We start from the raw sequence: 15979 nt of genomic DNA, 5'->3' as shown, positions 1-15979 counted from the left end.
TGCAACTCTTAGCAGTAAAGCAAATGTATTTATATTCATGTAGAGATGCGTGGCTAAGGCCTTGGAGGGAACCAGGTGGAGGAGAAGTGGGAATGGAGGAAGGGATGGCATATCCATCCAAGAACCTGAGTATCAACCCTTTGCAAATAAGAAATTTGGTCACGGCCACCTACTCATTAGCCCCAAGGTTCCAAACAGTCCTGCACTCCCTGTAACACAGAGAGGGAGTTCAGCATCCTCCCTTAGATCTGGAATTGGGTTCAGCTCCCTTAGAAAGAACCATGAGGACTTCAAAATCTACTGCAAAGAAACTGATGTGCAGGAGCCCGCGACTATACTGCACATAAGAAGGAAAGGGCTGTGCTAGTTAGCATTATATTTATAAAACCATGAACTTCCTATACAAGAGCACTTCAATCTCCTTACCTCTATCCTATAATGGACTTGCTTCCAATTTCTCTTCACACAGAACAGTTCAAATTATTTTAGATCATTAGAACTTAGGTTAGTGAAATTCTAAATATCTAAATACCCCTGAAAGAATTACCTTGGTAGATGCAATCTCTGGTTATTGTGGATAAGAAACCATAATCAAATGTCCCTTATCTCTTTTGTATTTCTTTCTTCCATACAGAAAAAGTTTCCATGATTTTTCCTCTAAAAGGAAATTAAGTTATGGTAAATGGTGAAAACCCTAAATAGCACAAAAACCATCTCTAGGAAAAAGAAATACATTCCTAGTTAAGAATACAAATTCCAGCCAGGTACAGTGGCTCACACCTGTAATCATGCCATTCCAAAGAGTTAGATGTCCATAATCCCTTGCCCCACTCTTCTCCATTTTAAGAAAACACATCATGAGGCAAAAGCACAAGTGACAGTACCAAGATAACACTGCAGTTTGGGAGGCTGAGGTGGGAGGATCACTTGAGCCCAGTAGTTCAAGACCAGCCTGGGCAATATAGGAAGACTCCATCTCTACAGAAAAGTACAAAAATTAGCCAGACATGGTGACATACACCTGTAGTCCCAGCTACTAGGGAGGCTGAGGTGGGAGGAGTGATTGAGCCCAGGAGGTCAAGGCTGCAGTGAGCCAGGATCGCACCACTGCACTCCAGCCTAGGGTGACAGAGAGAAACCCTGTCTCAAAATAAAAACAATAATGCTAATAATAATCACATTCTTAATCATCTTATCAAAACGAGTCATTTTTTCATCTAGCATGTACGAAGTAGGATCTTCCTATAACACTAAATCACAGCTCAGTGATCTTTTAAGGAGGTAGTGATCATAAAGTTAAGGTCTTAGACTTTGGCATGAAATAGACCAATGCCTTAAACCCTAGCTATGCTGCTTACCAACTGTGTGAACTCGGACAAGTTGCTTATTCTCTCTACATTTATGCTTCATCTGTAAAATAAGAAAAGTTCTAGTACCTACTTCAGATGACTGATGGAATCACTAAATAAGATATGTACACAAAGCACTAAGCACTATGCCTAGCACACAGTAGGCCCTCAACAAATGTCTACTGGTAGCACTAGCAGTATAATAGAAAAAACAGCAATAGCAGAAGATTGCTCCCCAAACTTTATTTCACTTAGCTCCACTTTTGGACAAACATAAAAACCCCACTGGTAGTTATCCGCCATATAGGTATCTCTCCTCCCTTTCCTGGACAGAAGAGAGGACTCCACCTCCTACTCCCTGCAATTATGTCACTTTCAGTTCAAGGAATTAAAGAACCAATGTGCCATCTCCAGTCACTCTCTTCCCCTGCTGTAGCAACCTTTGAAACCATGCATCAAGATGCAGAAATCCTGGATCCTGAGTCACTGCACGGAAAAGACCTGTCCCACAGAGTCACCTGACCTGCTTCATACTTTAGGCAAATAAGAAATAAATCTCTAATATGTAAATTCACTGAGATTTGAAGTTTGTTAGTTACTGCAGCAAAACTTACCCTATCCTGACCAACAGGTACTCCTATACTTCTAAAAGGGATCCTAATATACTCCCAAAAAGAGAAGACCGTTTTTTTAATAACTTGTTTTTTGTCAATCTTTATATTTTTTACTTTGTAAGACATCATATTGCAAGTAAACTGACTTTTCAAAATCTCCATACTTTTTCCTCATTTTACATTTTTTAATCTAAAAGAGAAAATTGCATTTTACTTGTATTAAATATACAGATTAATACTGGAGCTTTCACTGAGTCATATGTCACACAGTCACATTTCACCTACAATACCAAGGTATCCTGTGATCACAGTACAGACCAGAACAAGGAAGGGATAATGGAAGTGCCCTCAAGCATTCACACACTCGTGGCTTATGGCAACATGAGACAGTTAAGTGGAATTATGGATATCACCTATTCTAAACTAAACTAACCCTTATGAAATGGACAAGTGGTGTGAAATGTTTTTAATAAAAGTGAAAAAGGTTTTATATGTCACTAAAATGTATCTCAGTGTATTATTTTGCTCTATCTCATCTACATTTAACTCTTTGTGGATGTCTTAGAAGACACATAATACATTGGCAGCATAATGCATCCTGTAATTTATAAATAAATATACATGTATAATTGGGGTCTGTGCTCAAAGATAAATTCAATGAAAGAAGCATGAGATAAGTCACTTTGGAGCTAACAGTTTAGAGAAGAGCTTTCAAACTTTTTGTCCCTGTTTGCACCATTCCTAAACTGCTTTAACCATTTTCCAAAAAAATTAAAATGAAGAGAAAACCAGTATAAAACTGGGGGGAAATGTGCATTGTAGAACAGGTTCATAAAGACTTTATGAACTTGCAAAATCAGAAAGAAGCAGAAATGATACTGAAGAGCATCATTTTAGAGTGAAGAACAAAGCTTTCGGTTCCAACTATGAACCGAAAACTAGCTTTGGCTCTGTTAGATACTCAAAAGGATAAGGTGATTGTTTTCTACACATAGAAGAAGGACAAAAGACAGATTTTCATATAGATCACAAATGCTTCTACAGGCGCTTAAACTCCAAAGGAGAAGTTGCCAGGGAAACAGTTAGGAAGGTCAGCAGATGACTCCAAGAAAGGCAGGGCACTTCATTAGACCAACATCAAAGCCAGTAATTGGAAAATCACTTGTTCAGTCAACTTAGAGTTATCTCAATTTCCTTCAGAAAGTTAAATAATATCTGGGAATTTTTGAGCCATGTGGTATCACATTCCCTATATCCCAGCTCTTAGCACTTCTATAAGCACCAACTGCAGATGAAGCTGGGGCCAGGTGTGCAATCCCAGAACTTTGGAATTACTCCTTGAAGCCCGGAGTTCAAGACCACCCTTGGCAAAATAGCAAGATCTTGTCTCTACAGAAAAAATAATAATTTTAATTGGCAGGCTGTGGTGCTATGTGCCTGTAGTCCCAGCTACTCAGAAAGCTGAGGTATGGAGGATCACCTGAGCCAGGAGGTCAAGGCTGCAGTGAGCTATGATCAGTATCACTACACTCCAGCCTGAGCAACAGAGCAAGACCCTGTCTCTGAAACAAAAAAGGAGAGAGAGATAGAGAGAGAGATATGAAGCTGGAGTTTAAACCCAGGTATGTCTGATTCCAAAGCTCTTATAAAAATAGCAGCATTTTAGGAAATAGAGTAGGCATTAAAAAAGAAAAGAAAATAGCAGCATAAAAAACAGGCCTGACAGAATAGGTAGGATTTGGAAATGAAGACTGGCTGGGATTGAAAGAGAGGTGGCAGGAAAAGCAGGTGCTGAGAAGGCCACCAGTGGAAGGGAGCAGCAAGAGCAAGGGCATGGCAGTGCAAAACCTTGGGTGTATGCAGGAATTACCAGGGAGTGATGCAGGAAGCACAGATGTGGAGGGAGGTGGCACAAGAAAAGGCTGGAAATGTTGGCCCAGGCCTTCTGGTAGAAGTTCTATGGGCTCAGTCAAGAAGGTAGACTTGGCCGGGCGCGGTGGCTCAAGCCTGTAATCCCAGCACTTTGGGAGGCCGAGACGGGCGGATCACGAGGTCAGGAGATCGAGACCATCCTGGCTAACGCGGTGAAACCCCGTCTCTGCTAAAAATACAAAAAACCTAGCCAGGCGAGGTGGCAGGCGCCTGTAGTCCCAGCTACTCGGGAGGCTGAGGCAGGAGAATGGCGTAAACCCAGGAGGCAGAGCTTGCAGTGAGCTGAGATCCAGCCACTGTGCTCTAGCCTGGGCGACAGAGTGAGACTCCATCTCAAAAAAAAAAAAAAAAAAAAAGAAGGTAGACTTTATTCTGGAGGCAATGAGTAATCACTGAGGGCTTTAAAGCAGGAAAATAGCATAACTGCAGATAGACACCAGGAACCTGTTCTTCCTGTGGCATGAAGGATGGATCAAAGAAGAGTATGAAGGTGACTTGCACGTAGTTGATAATTAATTAATGCTGAATGGATGAAGGCAAAAACACCAAGTTAAAATTTATTGTGTATCTCTAACAAAGCAAACCCATTTGATCCAATTCCATTTCATATTGTTCAATTTGCTACTTAGAGAACAAACTTCACTTATTCTAGAAGGAAATAATGGTGCTGGTGCTTAAAAATAAAAATCAATTCACCAGTCAAATGTGGCCCTCTAAATGTTGCCGTTAAAGTGTTTGTTCTTACAGAAATTAACATTTTCTTCTATTCAGAAGGAGGTACATCTGAACAGCTGTTGCAACTGCTGAAAAAGAAAACAAAATTAGCCAAGTACAAAAGTTAGGCAATGAGGAGTGATCCTCCCCACCCCACCCCTCTCCCCATCTGCAACCATGTGAAAAGGTTATTGGAAAATAAGGAAATCACAAGCTGTAATGGTATATTTCCTATACTCTCTCATAGTGTCCAAGTCAAACACATACTAAGCCATAACCTTCTTGATGATGCCAAACTTTCTTCTGCACAAGTCGTGGTACCATCTGCAAAGCATCAACCACTCAGTGAGAAGCCAAGGCTGAAAAATACTGAGATGAGCCATGACCTACCTGATTTTCTTCATGGGAAACCCTCATCTGTTCCTTGAGGACAGACATCCGCGCTGCCTCTTCTTTCCTCAAGACTCTCTCCTTCTTAAGCTCAGGACTCCAGAAAGTCTTAATACTGTTCATGGAAGATCCCAACTTGCTGTCCTTGATGTCGAGCTCTTTCCGGAGGAGGTCGTTCTCTCTCTGCAGTTCTTTCAGCTGGGCCTGAAGATCTAACATTGTGCTGTCTCTTACCTGCCTCAACATGGAGGGGACCTGGTGGTGGTGATGATGGGATGAGCCAGTCAGCCCACCATGTTGATCTGTGTATGAAAGGACATCTGTGTGGGAAAGTCCAGCAGAAGCAATATTGGGACTACTCCCCATGGCTGTGACACGGCCTCCATATACAGCTCGATTCGTAGCCCTTCCCAGAGTCATAGTGCCCTTTGGGTAAGTTGTTGAAGCCACCCCTTCATGATCACTCAGATACATGGGTCCAGACGTAGCATAGGCTGCATTGAGGGACTGGATATTCTCCATAGACAGAGTCTTGCCTGTTCCTCCACCTCCCCCACTACTTGTTCTTCGGTGGCCCAAACGAGGAGACCTTGGCAAACGAGGGGATCTGGAAGGGCTACCTTCCAGATTGGTGATTGTTCTTGCACTTCCATACATTTTTCTTGTATTATGAGGTGTTACTGAAGAGAAGAAATGCTATACGAAGTTGGGGTTTGAGCTAATATTTCCACGATTGTCCAGAATTTTCACCGCATTCTTTTCACAGTCCGTACCAGAAAATAACTCCACTCAAAGATCTAGAGTGAAAAAAAGAATAATTAAAAACAAATTTCTTTAGAACTCTAACTGTATATTTTTAAATATACAAATAAAGATAATAATAGATGAACCTATGTAGATAGGTGATTAATAATAGACAGATAGAAAGAGCCACACCCATAATGTTCATTTAGAAAGAAAAGCAACTCTAAAACTTTACTAATACAGGTGAAAGTTTTATAAATTCCCCCCATCCTGCCCCTAAGCAAGATAAAAATTCTCAAAGTGAAAAATAAGGTCTATTCCTTAGGAAAATGAAGCTCTCAATATTGGTTTGTGCTAAGGTTAGAGTTGGAACCTCCAGAAAATTCCCACGGAATTCCCCATCATGGAGACCTTAGCTATAAAAAGACCCCTCCTTTGGGGCATAACCCCCATACATATGTGGTTTGAAAGTGACTCTGAGAAGCTGCTGCTTCCTGGGTTGTCAAATATTTGGCATTCATGTTGTTACTTTTGCCTCCTGTACTCATTACAAACATCACTAATCTATCACAGTCCTCTTTTCCACAGGTTCAGAATTCTTCTCAACACAACACTCTAGATGGCTTACCACCAATCAACTGGCATTGACACATGAATTCAAACCTACTAGCCATCCTGGAGTTAGAAGAAAAAGAGGTAACTCAACCAATGGGATGCCTAAACACATAGCCAGATCCTCAATGATATTACCAGAGAAAACAACAGTACTATCTCGTTTCCCTTTCACACATATCTTTCAGGCTGTCCTCGTGAGAATTAGTTCCCATTTTGGTTGACCTTAATATTCGTATTAACCACTTCATATCTATACAGAAATGGCAAAGGAGAAGAAGTTCCCATCATGGTTACTGAAGTATATTAGTGAAGATTTTATGTAGCTGGGGCTACAGCATTGTGAGTATCCCTTCAATTTTAGCACCCATATAGCCTTAACGGGGTGCATTATGGCCTCCTGTTCTTCCTCTTAGGAAGTCTTTACTGTGTTTTATTTTTCTTCAGCTTTACAACAATAAGAGATCTTACAATACCATCTACTATTGTAAGAAATAAGTAAGATGATGTTTATAAAACACCTAGTTTTGTGCCTAGTCTCAAATAGTCAATAAATAGATTTTGAAGGTAAGTGTCTCAATGAGATAAGTACATTAATAGCAATATACAGGGGTATCTTTTATTTTCACCTGCCTATTATTCATCCCTTTCCCTTCTCCCAAATACACACTTTCTGATAATACTGTCACTATTTTCCTTAGAGAAATTGTTCCAAACCCCCTATTCACAGTTCATTGGGTTTAGGTAAGGTTGACTCCCTTCACTCCACCATCCTGGATGGTGCAAGGGGTGAGAACATGACCCACACCTGGTCAACCATCATATTGTATCCTCCAGACATGGTAGCTAGTTCAGTGATGGGCATGTGACCCACATTGGTCCAACAAGACTCCATACTATGATTCTAGTGGGAACAGCTGGGAAAGATAAGCTCTTCTTCAGCTGGAATTCCTTACTTTCAAGATAGAGCTGTGAGTACTACAATGTGGAAAGGGCCTCCCTAAGGGTGAAGAGAATACAAAGGGAACCAGAGCTAAACTTCAAAGAGTGTGAAACCAAACCAGGTGACATCACTTCATACTCCAGATCCAGGAGTCATAGAAGTTATCATCATCTATCATCTATACATCGGTTCCCCGGCCATTTTAGTTACATATGCCAGGTGATTGATTGCATTAAAGCTCCCAGTTTTTACTCTTTTTTTTATGTATGTCTTGGCAGTGTTTTCCCAATGTGATGCTAGGTTCAGTCATGTGACTTTATTTGTCCAGGAAGGTGATAACAAATGTGAAGTAAGCAGAGGCCTTAAGCAACACATATGTTTACTCTCTTGCTCATTTTCCTCTACCATAGCAATTAGAATATTCCCAATATAGCCTGATGGAAGATAAGAAATATAAAATAGAACCAAGTTGTCCTAGCCAACAGCCAAGCAGCCCCAAGATGTGTGAGCAAGCCCAGCCAAAGTCAGCAGAACTACCTAGCCAACCAGACACTGCGCACAGGGGCATAAGCGAGCCCAGCTGAGATCAGCTAAACATCACACTTATGCACTTGATAAATGCTTCTTAGTTATGTCACTGATGTTTTGTGGTTGATTGTTTTGCCACATTACAGGATCAATGGATAACTGATGCATTTGTCTATAAATTTCCTTTTTGCTACATTGAATTCTAGATGAGATTTCTGTCACTTACAGTGACACATACAATACGAAAAAAATGTTTTCTATAAAGGTTTCCCCTTTCCCTAAAGAGGCCTTTAAAAATTATACACCTGTTTCTAACTAAAGAACTTCATTTCAAATGTTTATGTTGCTCAGGGCTTAATTTTGTTTTTCTTGGAAATACACAAAAACCATTTTGTATCTAAGATTTTTACATGAATAATCTGTAGTGTAAAAAAGAGAGGATCAATAGTTCTAACATAAGAATTCAGTGACATAAATGATGAGAGAGACAGTGGAATAACGGAACAGGCAGTTATATGAATATTTAATAAGATGGAAAGATGTTCATGACATACTGGTGGCAGGGGGAGCAGACAACAAAACAATTTTGTGATTTACTCACACTATTGTAAAACACACAAATACACATACAATCACCAGCAGAGAAGGCTGGAATGACACACATCAAAATGTTATCAGCGGTGGAATTCCAAGAGGTTTTCATTTTCTTTTCATTTGCATACTCTAAATTTTCTACAATTGAAACTGACCCAATTGTCCCAAAAAGCTGATGTTAAAGATTTCTTTGAAAAAACAGAGAAATCGACCTCCCAGTTTTAAAACTTGAGAAAGTTGCATTTGTCTTACCTGAGTTCCTTTCTAAGGAAACCAACCATCAGGGCTCCCAGATAGTGTCAAGGAGCTCAAACTCACCAGATCACTGCATTTGGACAATGAGATGTCAGACCCCTCATCTGTCATAATTGCCTTGCCCTATCTGCTTCCTGTTGACCAACTCCTCTTCCCTATCCCTCCCTATTTCCTGTTTTTCCACTCATGATTACATTTCTTCCCTGCTATATAAACACTTATGTTAGTCAGTTAAGGAGATGGATTGGAAACTGATCTCCCATCTCCTCAGCTGCAGCACCTGATTAAAGCCTTCTACTCTGGCAATACTTGTCTCAGTGATTGGCCTTCTGTGCAGCAAGCAGCAGGACCTGGACTGAACCTCTGGTGTTTTGGTAACATAATAATGATATATACTTTTGTCATTCAAAAAAATGATTTTCTTTCTATGGTTCCAACAGTTAAATGAATGCATCTTTTCTGTGCTTAGAATCTAGATGTCCAGGTTCTAACTGGGCCACCACTTACAGAGATGTCTTCCTAGAAAAAGTGATGAAATCTAACTTGTCTTCCTCTGTCTGCTCCCTTTATATCTAGAGATACACATTTCTGAGATCTGTGACTAGAATTGAGGTCCCTGAACACCATAAAATTTACACCCACACAGATTTAATCTTCAGTGAATTTACCTGCCTACCTGGCCAAGAGTTTGGAGAATTGCAATAACCAACAAACAAAAAGTTAGTTTGCTCCCTTTGGAAACACACACACATAACATATAACATGAAAAGATGTATTACCATGTTTGAAATAATGTTTCCTTATTTAAAAAGCAATATACGTTGCCACTGGCCCATAGATTTCTTGGGTTCTCCTTTTCTAGGTTTAATATCAGATATATGCTAGTATCATAGATAGATTGAGAAGCTTTCCATTTTTCATATGTTCTGGAACAGTTAGCATAATGCCAGTCTTCTCTATTCCTGAAATGTTTTGTAGAACATCTATTCACATAAAACTGAATGGGCTTGGCAGGGCATGTTGACTCCTGCTGTAATGTCAGCTACTGAGGAGGCTGAGGCAGGAGGATTGCTTGAGGACAGAAGTTCAAAAGCAGTCTGGGCAATATAGCAAGACCCTGTCTCTAAAAAAAATTTTTTTTTAATTAGCCCAGTGTGGTGGCATGCGCCTGTAGTCCCAGCTACTTGGGGAGAGTGAAGCAGGAGGATCACTTGAGCCCAGGAGTTTGAGGCTACAGTGAGCTGTGATTGCACCACTGCACTCCTGCCTGGGCGACAGAGGGAGAGACCCAGTCTCTTTAAAAAAAGCAAAAAAACACAGAATGGGATTAGTCGGTGATTATCTTTTAATTTTTTCACTTATGTTTACTGGTCTATTTGGGTTTTCTACCTATTTTGTGTCAATTATCATTAAAACATCTCTTCACAGTCTATTCCATGTATATTTTTCAGTCTTATTGGCATTATTTTGTATAACTTTTAAAAAATTTTAAATCATCTTCGGTTATGTCCGCATCTCATTTCCAATGTTGTTTGTGTTTTTTGTATTTCCGTTGATGACAATACGACAAATGTTTCTCTATTTTCTGAGAGTTTCAGTGATACAGCTTTTGGTTTTATTGATGTATTTTACTGCATCTTGTTTTCCATTTCATTGATATCTCTTTATCTTTAATAAAATTTCTACTTCCTTTATGTTATTTTTGCCCTTTTGCATTGCATGTTCATTTCTCTGTAATCACATTTCCTAACGAATGCATATAAGATTATACACATGGCTGCATATTCCAGAATTGTATGTATAAACTCTTACTGTCATTTGTAAATACTTTGCTGTTTTTATTTTGAAATTTTTCTATCCCAGGAATTATTGAGAATAATATATTTAAATGTCAAAGTGGACAGAAATGTTGTGGTAAAACTTTCTGGTTCACATTGTATAACATTGGGATCATAAAATGTAACATATATTTTCCAATCTTTGAAATTTGTCAAGACTTTCTAATTGGCTTATTAGTTTTCTTAATTATTAAAACAACTAATAGATTATTATAGAAAATTTAGAAAATACAAATATGCATAAAGCAGAAAATGAAAACACTCTCAATCCTGTCACTCACAGATAACCTCTGTTAACAAGTTAGCATAATACCAGTCTTCCCTATTCCTGAAATGTTTCGTAGAACACACACATAAAACTGAATGCGGCTGGGTACGGTGGCTCACGCCTGTAATCCCAGCACTTGGGGAGGCCGAGACGGGTGGATCACACAATCAGGAGATCGAGATCATCCTGGCTAACACGGTGAAACCCCATCTCTACTAAAAGTACCAAAAATTAGCCGTGCGTGGTGGCGAGCAACTGTAGTCCCAGCTACTCGGGAGGCTGAGGCAGGAGAATGGAGTGAACTCAGGGGGTGGAGCTTGCAGTGAGCCGAGATCGCGGCACTGCCCTCCAGCCTGGGCAACAGTGCAAGACTCCATCTCAAAAAAAAAAAAAAAAACTGAATGGGCTTGGCAGGACATGTTGACTCCTGCTGTAATCCCAGCTACTCAGGAGGCTGAGGCAGGAGGATTGCTTGAGGACAGCAGTTCAAAACTAGCCAGTATGTATTATGTAACTTCCAATTCCTTTTAAGTGTGTGTGTGTGTGTGTGCGCGTGTGTAGTTTTAGACAAAGTCAGACAATATAAAGACTATATAAGTCAAACTATATAAATACTATATAAAATCTTGTATTTTCCTTTTCCTCCATGTTTTATCTTAACGTCATCTCCATTTCCCACTTAACATAGATGCCACAAAATTTTTTTTTTTTTTTTTTTTTTTTTGAGGCAGAGTCTCGCTCTGTCGCCCGGACTGGAGTGCAGTGGCCGGATCTCAGCTCACTGCAAGCTCTGCCTCCTGGGTTTACGCCATTCTCCTGCCTCAGCCTCCGGAGTAGCTGGGACTACAGGCGCCCGCCACCTCGCCCAGCTAGTTTTTGTATTTTTTTTAGTAGAGACGGGGTTTCACCGTGTTAGCCAGGATGGTCTCGATCTCCTGACCTCGTGATCCGCCCGTCTCGGCCTCCCAAAGTGCTGGGATTACAGGCTTGAGCCACCGCGCCCGGCCAAATATTTTTATAAAACATGATTTTAACAGACACTATGAGTCTCCAAAGATGGTCATCAAAATTCGTCTCCTTCCTATACAGAATTGTCTCTAGTTCCATTAGTTCCATCAAGAAATTGATTCTATTTCCCTTCTCCTTGAATCTGGACTGGCCTTGTGACCCGCTTAGACCAACAAATGTAGTAGAAGTGACACTGTTCCAGCTCTGAGTCAAACCCTAAAGAGGCTTGACAGTTTCTGGTTTTGTTCTCTTAAAACTCAGCTGCCATGATGCAAGGAAGTCCAAGCTATCTTGCCAAAATTAGGAGCCACACAGAACGGCCCTGGAAGATGAAACACCACATAGAGAGAGAGGCCACATGAAGGAGAACCAAAGCACCCAGCCAAGAGTCAGCACCAAAACACCAATCCAGTGAGACAAGCTATCTTGGAGCTTCCAGCCCAGCCCAGCCACTGTCTTTAATCAGCTGCATGAATAACAGCCATCACTATATGTAACAAGACCACCAATCAACCCACTGAATGGTGGGAAGTAATAAATTATTGTTTAAAGCCCTCCTCCAAGTTTTACAGATTTTTGTTACACAGCAAAATAACTGAAACAATCACTTAATGCGTCATTGAGTAGCTCTCTAATCATTTATTTAACTAATCACCTACTATAGAACACTTAGGTAATTATTTTTAAATGGAAATATCATAATTAATATTTTGATTGATAAAGCTTTATAATACTCTGATTGATAAAGCTTTTCAATGTTCTGTTTGAGCAATATTCAGATTGATAAGCTCTTACTTCCTTAGGATAAATTTTTTTTTTTTTTTTTTTTTAGACAGAGTCTTACTGTGTCTCCCAGCCTGGAGTGCAGTGGCACAATCTCAGCTCACTGCAAGCTCCACCTCCCAGGTTCAAGCGGCTAATTTTGGTATATTTAGTAGAGACGGAATTTCACCATGTTGGCCAGGCTGGTCTCAAACTCCTAACCTCAAGTGATCCACACGCCTCGGCCTCCCAAAGTGCTGGGATTACAGGTGTGAGCCACCATTCCCAGCCTTCCCTAGGATAAATTTTAAAAGAATTATAAAATAAAAAGGAAACAGCTGGACAGAGTGGCGTGTGCCTATAGTCCCACTGCTTGTGAGGCTGAGGCAGAAGGAAACTTTGAGCCCAGGAGTTCAAGTCTAGCCTAACAAAGTGAGAACCCATCTCTATGAAATTAATTAATTTTTTAAACATCAAAATGCAACAATTTATACTCACATCCTTACTCTTGACTCTCCTTCACAGCTTCTACTCTACTCTCAACATATCCCAGAAGCCACCATCTCCTCTTGAGGCCACAAAAAAATCCCCAAATTACCAAACTCAGGACTTCAGCACTACATATTCAGTAAATAAACCTTAAGAAGTATTTTTTATTTATTTTTAAGACAGAGTATCACTCTTGTCACCCAGGCTGGAGTACAGTGGAGCGATATCGCTTCACTGCAATCTCTGCCTCCCAGGCTCAGGTGATTCTCATGCCTCAGCCTCCCAAGCAGCTGGAACCACAAGCACACACCATCTCACCTGGCTAATTTTTGCATTTTTTGTAGAAACGGGGTTTTGTCATGTTGCCCAGGCTTGATCTTGAACTCCTAAGCTCAAGTGATCCACCCACCTCAGCCTCCCAAAGTGCTGGGATTACAGGCATGAACCACCGTGCCCAGCCAAGAAGTATTTATTAAGTACCAACGTTGTGCTACTCCAGCTCTGCCTTAGACCAGTACTTCCTGAACAGTCTGACAAATATTCAGATAAACAAGGCTACTGAGGTTTTCATTTTAACCCAAGATGTCTCAGAGACTTTTAGGACACTCATACGTATTGTGACTATCCCAAAATTAAGTATATAATATAGTTTTTCCAAAATTTATTTGACAACAGAATCCTCTTCCCTTCAGAATACCTGAAAACATTTCACTGAACACTTGAGTTTACTCATGCAATAAATATTTTTTAAGCATCAGCTTAACTCCCACTGTTGAATGCAGGGAATAAGGCAGTGATTGAGACAGACACAGTTTCTGACTGTGGGAAGTTTGGTCCCTGGAATGGACTTTCTCTGTAAGAGCTTTCTTCACCTCAGATATAACAGGATTTGAGAGGAAGATGATTACAGGGCTACGCGCTGCTTTAAGGGCAGGGACATGAAATCAACCCCAATCAGAATTGACCTCTAACAGGAAAAGATAGAAGATCAAAATAATGACCGGTTGAAGTTTCAGCCCTACTAGGCCAGGAAACAAATATAATTCTGTATTTATTTTTCACACTTCGACAAAGAAGCCAGATTGTTAAAAGGAATACAAGTCAGCCATTGACAGGCTGCATAAGAAGCTGTGGAAACACATTGTTGCTTACACTACCAAGATCACAGTGGACAAGAGATTATGTTCAATTCCACTGAACTTATCAAATCAAACAGGAAATTCACAGACCATCAAAAAGGTAAAAGGATAATGTCTTCATCACTATACATCTGCTTCTTAACAATAAATTTTAGTTAGCGGCATAGGCTCACCACTATTTGGGAATTAGTTTCTCCCACAAAATTTATAAAGAGCAGGGGTGGTTTCCTGGGACCATTTCACCCCTGGCTGCAGCACATAGAGTGATACCAATTTCATGGAAGAAGGAAAGAATCAGTTGACAACATAAAGCAAAGGCTGGTCCCCATGGCTGTCATGTCCCCCTAAGCCCCTCATAATTCCTACTTGTTCTACTGAGTCACTCACACACAGTCGCGCCCCACCCGCCCCCTCCACCCGCCATGCCCCATCCGGCTGTGTTTCATCTCCCAATATATTTTAAGGAACTTGTTTTGACACTTGTGCTTTTTTGTTTGTCTGTTTGTTTGTTTGTTTTGGTTGTTGTCTCCTAATTTCTCATCTATCCTGATTTTTTTCTAATTCTATAAAATGAATCTCTGAGAAAGAATAAAAAGATCAACTTTATTCAGCAATCAATAATGCAATCATGTCTTCCATTGCCCATTACTGACTTAAAGAAAATTATTTTTAAGCTTTTCCACCCACCTATAAATGTGTTTGAGGAAAAAAGGTAGCAGTTAAGATCTTACGGTTTCAAACACTTATTATAAAGCCAAGACAGGTTCAGTCATTGGACTTTTCTGTGAACTCTTTAAAAATGCCTGCTATTCTTATATGTTTGTGATGTGCAACTGTAAGAAGGGTAAATTATTAATTAGATCAAACTGTGTACAGAAACAAACAAATGTTGCTGACATCAAAAAAAATCATAACACCCAAGAAATTAGTTGCTCAACAACCTTCACTTTAAAAGCACCTCATGAATAAAATTCAAAGTCCAAGGGTAAGTTTCACTTATGGCTCAAACAAAACAAAAGATGGCTTTATGAAACTATAAAAATGCTTTCTCTAATTGCATATGGATTCATAAATAAGATATACACTCATCCACTCACCCTCTTAAAAGGTTTAAGGACTCTTGAACTATAAGCTCAGAAGGGAAAAGGCAGGGGAGAACCTCGATTCCTGTCTAACTCAAGTATCTCAGACTATCATGGTCTGGAACGGTCTATTTTAAGACAAAAGCACTTCCTGCTATCTGCTCTAAATTAGGTTAAGTTTATTTCCACAGATCTCAGCCTCAGCCCATCACCTGAGGCCTGCTGACAGACCGTGTGAGCTGAGATCATCAGTATCTCCCAAGATTTTGCCAACTTAAAATACCCTTTTTGTTCCAATCAGCATCCCTAACTTTTCCAAAATTCTGTGTCAGACTACTAATTCTAAAAACCTTTCTAAAGGAAGACACAATGGAAAACAGATCTCAAACAAGCAGTGGCCGCCCAGGAGCCAGATGTTACCTGCAGATGTGCTGTGTATAGCTAGCAGTGTTGTTTAGAATTTCTATTAATAGTTGCCAACAAAGATAGACATTTCACATTAAAATCCAGATTCTGATGCTTCCTTAAAAATGTGAAAATCTGACAATGTCAGGCTCACCTTTCTACATGGCAATAACTGGTTGGAGCAACCAGCAGCTGCCCCTTCAAGAAAGGACATGCACCCTCCAGTTTGCCACAGTCCCCTCCACTCCCTATTATCTTATATTCAGTCTGATTCCTTTTCTGCCTGCTTCCTCCAATAGGTATTTACATTTTT

At 40.1% G+C, this 15979-nt stretch overlaps 1 protein-coding gene across 2 annotated transcripts in view; it reads right to left on the bottom strand.

The window, feature by feature from the left end:
- Positions 1 to 15979, bottom strand: part of ERC2 (ELKS/RAB6-interacting/CAST family member 2) — a 987567-nt gene that overhangs the window by 948023 nt on the left and 23565 nt on the right. For both annotated transcript variants that reach the window (XM_011947267.1, XM_011947268.1), the window contains exon 2: positions 5000 to 5796. In XM_011947267.1, coding sequence (XP_011802657.1) covers positions 5000 to 5656 — 657 coding nt within the window. In that variant the 5' untranslated portion in view covers positions 5657 to 5796. The remainder of the gene's footprint in view (positions 1 to 4999; positions 5797 to 15979) is intronic.

This window comes from Colobus angolensis, unplaced genomic scaffold, assembly GCF_000951035.1.
Source record: "Colobus angolensis palliatus isolate OR3802 unplaced genomic scaffold, Cang.pa_1.0 Scaffold26, whole genome shotgun sequence".
Lineage (NCBI taxonomy): Eukaryota > Metazoa > Chordata > Mammalia > Primates > Cercopithecidae > Colobus > Colobus angolensis.
The sequence above is the reverse complement of the archived record's forward strand: the minus strand, read 5'-3'. Positions and strand labels throughout refer to the sequence as shown.